The 8,479-nt window shown below is 38.2% G+C and overlaps 1 protein-coding gene across 1 annotated transcript; it reads right to left on the bottom strand.

Annotated features, from left to right (window-relative positions):
- Positions 1–849: 849 nt before the first annotated feature.
- Positions 850–3,989, bottom strand: GPR15 (G protein-coupled receptor 15). The gene has a single exon (XM_043893159.1). The coding sequence runs from the start codon at positions 3,918–3,920 to the stop codon at positions 2,832–2,834; it is 1,089 nt and encodes a 362-aa protein (XP_043749094.1). The 5' UTR covers positions 3,921–3,989; the 3' UTR covers positions 850–2,831.
- Positions 3,990–8,479: the final 4,490 nt, after the last annotated feature.

Raw genomic sequence — 8,479 nt, 5'->3', positions numbered from 1 at the left:
AGCTCTGCAGGAAAACTGAGCCTCACTTTTCTCCGTGGCATGTGCATTTGATAAGTCATTTCTCACTTCTGATATCTCTTGGGGGAATAGAGAATGATTTGAGGAGTCAAGATGAATCACAGGAAGATTTCTTTTACTCAGCTTCCCATCATACTGTGTATTTCTGTGTCTATTTAAAAATTAACTGTGACCCCTAGTAACTTATATCTCCTTTCAGTCACGCACATAGCTTCCTTCAAGACTGTTCTTACTTGAGTGTTGTGCTCGCTCTGAGGTAATTTTGACTTGTTAGAGAGGACGAACTGTGGGACTCCCAGGAAGGTCAGGTTAGTTTTTATCTTTCTATATGGCCCAAATGGACTAAATGTGTGTTTGTGACTGTGTGTGCCTTAGTTTTTAAATTAATTATAAGTTATCAGACAACTTCTTATTCAGAGGCTTTAATGGCGAGCTTTACTGTGGCAACTTTTCATAGTGATATACCAACTAATTACATTTATAATTTTTTCTATCAGAGTTATGCTGTCTGTAAAATTATGCCTATATTCCTTCCATCGCTGGTACCTTATGAATATAAAATATGCTAAAATTTTTATAAGGCACACAGCATATCCACTTAAAGTATTTAAAAGTACGACAGTATATTTTCTTCAGTGTTAAAATGGAAAAATAAAAGGGATGATACAGAAGTAAGATAGACTCTAATATTTGTTAAATGAAAATGATTAAGAGTCATTTGATAATCTAGTTTGGAAATTTTTATGTAACATTCAATAATTAATGATAGAAACCATCATTTTACATAACTTTTTATTATTTAAGGAAACTTTTCACTTGTATTTATTAGTCTTAAAATAAACTTAAGGATGCTATGGACATGGATATTACCAATGACATTTAGATATGAAAGATTAAAATGATTTGTTCAATGTCCCAACATTAAAGGTGAAGTTAAACCAAGTAACCCAGGTTTTCTCATTTCCTAACAAATACTGCAGCTGATTGACTGGGTTGTTTTCTAAAGGTAGCATTTCTCAAAGGCATTGATGAGTTACCGTGCTTTTGTTGATTTGTTTTTGAAAAGTAAATATCTTGTATTTTGTTTTTACTTAATGCTTGGCAATCTATTTAATTATGTTGAATTCACTTTTGAAGCTTTCCAAGAAAATTTATTTCTTATGATTTACAGTCTTTTTATTTCTATATCTATGATAATTTGTTAAAACATTGTTAGGTTATCAGTGTTAATTGATCTGTTCATAGCAATTAATACAATGTAGATGAATGCTTTTATAATGAAATTATATTTTTATTTAATAAAAATTTAAGAGAAATTCATAAATTAACCAATTTATAAAACCCAAAACCTCTAAACACACTATAAGAAGATGCCCAATATTTGAGATTTCTGTTAATATTAAGGTACAGAGGATGATCCTGAATTATCTAGTCTCTGAAAAGATTTGAAGCTTTCTCTGGTTTTCAAACCTAACATTTAAAACTAAAATAGTAGTTCATTTGTGTCAACAGTAGAGGTAAAAAACCTACTTTATCTTGAATCGAAAGGCATTTTCAATAGTAGGCTTGCTGCTGCAGTCTTTTGTGGTTGCTGCTAATTATATTTTCACTTCAAATTTTTAAAAGGAATGTAGGTATGAATTGGCTCAGTAAATATTTATCAGTTGAAGGAGTTCTACAAGGTCTCTGAGTTTCAAAAAACTGCATGTAAAATATCAGTAACATTTTTGTTACAGATTTTCCCCTTTACCTGAATACTGAGCATTCTGTCTTCCTATATTATTGGATCAAATTGTGAAATTACAAACACCAAGCAAATGATGCTCTAGGGAATGTGCAGCATTAACATTTTAATTAAAATACAAAATGATAATCTGCATGAGGGTGTAGCTAAGCATTAGATGACCTCCAATTATAGTAGTAGTAACATTTTTATTTGATAACTAGATAACTGGGTAATTAAAAACATGTAATTAAAACAAAGTCATATCCTAATTTATAAAGGCTAAAAGGAAAACAAGAGCACAGTAAAACCTCATTGAAAAGTAGTTATTATACCATTATAATGAGATACATTTTAACCAATATATCTTATAAGGAAAACAGAAGTCAAAGCTTATTCTATGTCAAAATATTCTTGAAGACCAAGTGGTAAAGTAAGTCCTAAATTATAAACACAATACAAAATGATTTTTTCCCCATGAGGTTTCACCAGCCTAAAGTCACTGTGAATGGTATAGGGTGAAAGACAATGTTGGAAGGTGGTATGGAATCACCAAATTAAGTGTCAAAGATTAAGGCCAGAACCTTCATTATTCAGGAACAAGTAATTACTGAGCACAGGTATATTACAGTTTTTTAAAATCTGCATTGTCACCATATTTCTCACCAGTTACAACTGGGCGGAATCCTTTACATGCAGTCCACTCTGGAGCCCAGTATGATGGGTGGTGTGGATCAAGTTTCCTGAGAGAGGAAAAGGCTGGATTATGCATTAACACCCATGAAGAAAGGAACTGGTCCAAGCAGGAGCCTTATCTCAGAGTTCAAGATGTATAAAAGTTGTATTTTGCCCGGTGAACTTGACTGACAAGGGTCAAATAAAGCTATTCAGCTCAAACAAACAAAAAACAGCAAATAACCTAATTATATCCATGAACACTGAGACCTTCTAGATATCTCTTTAAAAATTAACACTTCCTTGTATTCATAAGCAATATGAATACTATAGCAATATTTTTCTTCTTTCTTTATCTTGGGCACAAATGAACCCTTCAACCCCATCCACAGAGCTCGAAATGTCACTGTCCTTTTCAGAGTGACACAGACCTCTTCCTCTTTCTGGCAAAATCTTCTGCATGTATGAAGTTGGAGAGAGCCTTCGTGAGGTCTGATGTCTCGGTGCTGCTCCCAAAGTCATAGTTCTTCAGGCAAGGGCACAAGCAGCGCACGATGGCCCGGCGGATGTAGCCATCAAAGACATAGTAGATGAAGGGGTTGACGCAGCTGTTTGCAAATGCCAGCGGCCCACACACCTCCATCCCCCGCTGCAGAAAAGCTGAGGACAGGTAGAGTTCTTCCTGCAACCCAGAGACGATAGCCAGGAGCTTGAACGTGTTGAAGGGCAGCCAGGAGAGGACAAACGCTGCCACAACGATAAAGATGATCTTTATGGACTTCCTCAGCTTTTTGTTATGCTTTCCTGAATGCTGGTAATGGGCACACAGCTTCCTTGTGATGCAACAGTAGCAGGTCACAATGCTCACCAAAGGGGCAAAAAAGGTAAAAATTAAGGCCACCAGGGCCCAAGTCAGTTTGCTGGGAGTGGCCCTCTCCTCTGCACAGTATGGTTTACCCTCAATCAGGGTAAGCTCCCGGGACAGAAGGGTAGGCAACCCCAGAAGGCAGGAGACAAACCAGGCACTGGCACAGACAGCATAGGCACAGTCTCTCCTCCTGACTTTCCTGGATACGGCGGGACACACGATGGCCAGGTAGCGGTCCACACTCATGCAGGTGAGCAAGAAGACATTGCAGTGCATGTTGACTGAGATCACGTAGGAGCTTCCTTTGCACAGGAAAGAGCCTGTCCTCCACAGCCCCAGAGATGCTTCTTTATCCACCCAGAGAGGCAAGGTGATGACGAAGATGAAGTCGGAGGCAGCCAGGTTGATGATAAAGATGTCAATCAGTCTTCGGCTGCCCCGTTTGAAATGCAGTGCGCTCATGAGAATGAGGTTCCCGGACACTCCAATCAGGAACACAGCTGTGTAGAAGACCGGAAGGAAGACTGATGTATAAGGAACATGGGAGTGGGTCTCTTCAATATCAGGATTGTGGCTTGTAACAAAAAAATATTCCAAGTAAACCGGGGTTGCTTCTGGGTCCATCACTGGGTCCATCAGCTGCCAAATCTGGTAAGTTTCCTAACCTAGGAAGTTTCTGTTATGTATTTTAGAAAAATTCTCAAGGCAGCTTCTTTTATACAGTGTCTGCCTCTTCCCCCTTGCCCCACCCGCTTCCTTAAAAGATCTTGGGACAAGCATAAAAACAGAGATTAAAAAACACAGTTTCTACCAACCCTCAGAGAGGGCCCACAAGGAACACCACCCTGATAGGTGCTGGGTGGTTGTGGTTATGGTTTGCTTTATTTGCATTTGCCCAGGAGGTGGCTCAGATGGTGAAGAATCTGCCTGCAATGCAGGAGACTCAGGTTCAATACGTGGGTTAGGAAGATCTCCTGGAGGAGGGTGTGGCAATCACTCCAGAAATTCTCTTGCCTAGAGAATTCCATGGGCAGAGGAGCCTGGCAGGCTACAGCCCATGGGGTCTGCAAAGAGCCAGGCATGACTGAACAACTAATACACCACACACACACACACACACACACACACACAGAAAACTGAGGTGCTCTTTGGCTTTTTCCTTCAAGGTATTCAATTTATTTCTTTAAATCCAGAAGTTAGGAGACAAATTAACTTTTTTTTCTCCTACCTACTTTAATTTAAAGACATCTTTGCTTTCTAACATTGAGAATCCTTTTGATCTAGCCTTCTGTTTCACAGACGAGATCTTGTTTTACTTTTAGAATTTTAAGGTGGTGATGCTCAAGGTACTCTTTTCAATTATATTGTTGGTGGAATATGAAGACTTTTCAATAGCCTTCCATTGCATGGAGAGTAAACTGAAATTTTCCCAAATCATACCAGTCTGCATCTATGGCAAACATTATGATTCCAACTAGTTCCTTTTCATTTATTTGACTCTTTCAGTTCATGCATAATAGATCCTGTCTTGTTCAGTAAGTTTTTAAAAATACCCAAATGCTGGGACCATGTCTTGTGTTTGTATTATTATTTAAAATGTTTTTCACTGCAATTAGCATAGTACCTTGCACCTAGTAGGTGTTTTGGAAATGTTACTTTGATCCAGTATAATTTAGCAAGGATGAATTCATTGGGGTTTAATTGCAGGCACTGTTGTTATTTATGCAGCTTACAAACACAGGTTTAAAAGCCACAAACTGCTATTTTTCTATTGTTTTCTGTTTCTGTAATTCAACCAACACAGTTTCCTTTTGTTAGCATTAATATCCTTGAATAATATCCTTGAAGGAATTCTCCTTATGAACCCTCAAATAACTATCCTCCACCAGTCTCTAGATTCCCTCTGATGTACTCCTTTTTACACTTCACTTTGATAGGACTGATTTTTTAGCTTCTGAACTTTTCGATAAGTGCCTCCACACATCAGTGAACTTCCCTTTTGGGATGACTGACTTGGCAACGGACAACCATATATTAGTTGACATTATGATGCAGTGGCCAGTATAAAAGGAAAGCACTACAGAAGGAAGATTTGAGGTTCATTCAAAACACTTGAGGGTCAGCCTAGTAGCAGAAGGATTCTATCATATTTTTCTCTCACCTGTTCCCCTTTATTTAGGAAGACCATAGTAAAACACGACAAATTCTGAAGCCGACTCCTATTTCAATTCTTTACTGGCCGAAGTAGCTCCAGGCTCCCTCCCACTCTTGTGTCCATCTCACTGTCCCTTCATCTCATGTCACCCTCAAAATTACAGTTTTGGGTTGATATTACTATTGCATAGAAGAAAATATAATTGCTAAACATTTGAAGTCCTTTCCACTGAATTTGTGTTCCTTCCGTAATGAATTAACATGTTATAAAGAACGATCCTGCCTGCTGGGTTCCCTCCTGCCATGTTTGATTGCCATGTTCTATTCTGTCTCAGGCCTGCAGTCTGGGTCAGGGAAGGGGGAGGGCTCCCCTGATCTGGGGCAGCTCCAGAAAGTCACCAGGGAGTTGATTTATGGGCCTCAGTCTGTCTTCTTTTGTGTCCTAGGCTGCTCTGCGTTGTCCCTGAGGGAGTGTGGGAGGCCATATCCTTCCCTAAGTATAGGCTGCAGAGGAGATATACTAATTAACTTTTTGACATTTCTGGGATAGAAATCTTTCCCACTGGGCAAGCCTTAAATATTTAATAGAATAACTCAGTCTGTCAGTTTGAAGTAGAACAATGTTTACTTGAAAAGGATTGATGAAGTAAACGTAAAAGATTCAAGTATTTAAACACTATCTGTGTGTGTGTTTGCATTAAAGAAGCAATTATATATGTAGATATTTTAAAGTTTACTTGTAAATGTACCTTAATTGTACTATTAGAACTTCACATTCTTCAGCCAGAAGTTCTGCTATTTAAAGAGACAATGTTGATTGTAGGCCTAAAATATTAAACAAATTTTAGATATATCTCAGGAATTCTGCATACAATTATTGTAACAATGGAAAAGAGTTTAGGCTCATACTCCAGAGGATCACATCTGGCTGTACATTTATTCTTCAGGCCTTAAATTTTCTTTCAGCATTCCAAAGTTGTTGGCCTGCTGATGTCAATTATCTCAAATAAGTCTGACTTTCTCAGTAAACTTTGAAGCAGCTGTAGGCAAAATGATTTGCTTTATCATATAGTCACTTTGGGTTATGGTAATTAGTGGTAGAATGCTGCAGTGTGAGAATACCCATCACAGATCAACAGTATCTTGGAACCTGAGTTGGAAAATTGTTTTGAGCCAAAAAAGGGAACAAATCGCATACTGTGAGCGTGCATGCTGAGTTGCTTCAGTCATGTCCAGCTGCGACCCTAAGGACCCTTCTTTCTGGTTCCTCTGTCCATGGGATTCTCCAGACAAAAATACTGGATTGGGTGGCCATGCCCTCATCCAGGAGATCTTCCAGACCCAGAGAGATCTTACCGAGTCTCCTGCAGCTCCGGCAGGACAGGCAAATTCTTTCCCGCTGAGCCACCAGGGAAGCCCAAACAGCATAGTTCTGGCCTTTTAATAACTCAAAGAGTATAAAGCTGTTATAAGTCAGAACCCACGATAAAAGCTGACTAGATAGAGTAGGGGAGGTCATAGTTCTAAATAAGTCCTGAATGACGATCATTTTTAACCTTGAAGGCCCTTTGAAATAAACATGAGGAAACCAAATAGACCAAAACTCAAAAACAACACTGGACACCATAAGCATATGAAAAGGCAGTATGAACAGGTGATCACCAGAAAAAAAACAAAACAAAAAAGAGTAAGCTATAAATATCAGTAACTGAATTACAGCACACATGTCACCTCTTAAGAATTATTTTTCCAGAAAAGATATACTCCCTCCCTCATCCTTTCGGATAACAGAGATGATTGCCTACACCTTTGTATGTTCTACCTTTCACAGTCCTACTTGTAAACTACTTATTACCTCATTTCACATGGTAAGTTGTTTTGGTGTCTGACCTTCTGAGCTGGTCATGAGCAACTTAAAGGCAGAGACCATCTGATATCGTTCCACTGGCCTCAAGCTTATAGTAATTACCCAACTGTAGTCATTTTTTTGGCCCCTTAAAGTCATTGTTTTGAATTTGTGAGTGCTAGACCACATTATCCATGTCAGAGTCCCCTGGGATACCTACTAAACTGTAGCTTTCCGAACCTTGTCCCAGAGCTATTGAATCAGTCATTAGGATTGGAGTCTAGGGCTTTAATAAGCACTCCATGATTCTTAAACACACTAAAGTTTAGGGCCACTGTTGTAATTCACACATCTTAACCATCTTTATACATTATGTTTGTTATTATTTTGGCTAATTTTTTTAAAAGTTTAAAAATCACCTCTAAGTTCGAACTTCTTAGAAGTCTTCTGGCCTGGATCTCAGAAATTTTTAGGAATTAATTTAGACTTCTAAACCCTCCCTTACTCTGTGTCCTAATTCCTGAGATATGTTCAGAACTGACTTGAATGTTAAAAACGGGGAGAAAGTAAGCTTTTGTCCACTGAGGCATCTGCCCGAGTGGATCTACTATCATCATTCAGTCATAGCTGTGATTTACAGCCTCTGCTTCATGGGTGGATTGGAGGTTTTGTGTGAATACAGCCACCCCAACTGGCACTGTGATATATTACTTCTGTTTCTTCTCTATCAAGCATTCTGACCCCCATATTAGTTAGGATTCATTACATTACGTATCAGATGGCCCAGCAGAAAGAAATCTCTTCATATATGCTGTACTGATTTGTCCCAGGGTAAATGACAAAGATCATGAAGCAAACTATTTGTTTTTCATAAATCTTATCAGATAGAGTGATTGTATATTCATCTGCTAGAAACACTTGCTTGTCCATTTCTTATTTGAGTATCATAACATGTATAACCATTTAAATAGTCCAGTTTAACAGCTCTGTTTATACTGGGTTATTTATTTATTTTTTATTCTGACAGGAGAGTTTAATGCAATATAATGTACTATATCATGCCAAATTGAGTGGTACCTATTTGCTATTATCCCCAACTTCATTTGTTGGATTTTTTTTTTCTCTTGGTATCTCATATTTACCTAAACAGCAGTGACCATAGTATTCTAGGCACCTACACTTCAGGCTTCTTCAT

This window comes from Cervus elaphus, chromosome 31 (assembly GCF_910594005.1).
Source record: "Cervus elaphus chromosome 31, mCerEla1.1, whole genome shotgun sequence".
Lineage (NCBI taxonomy): Eukaryota > Metazoa > Chordata > Mammalia > Artiodactyla > Cervidae > Cervus > Cervus elaphus.
The sequence above is the reverse complement of the archived record's forward strand: the minus strand, read 5'-3'. Positions and strand labels throughout refer to the sequence as shown.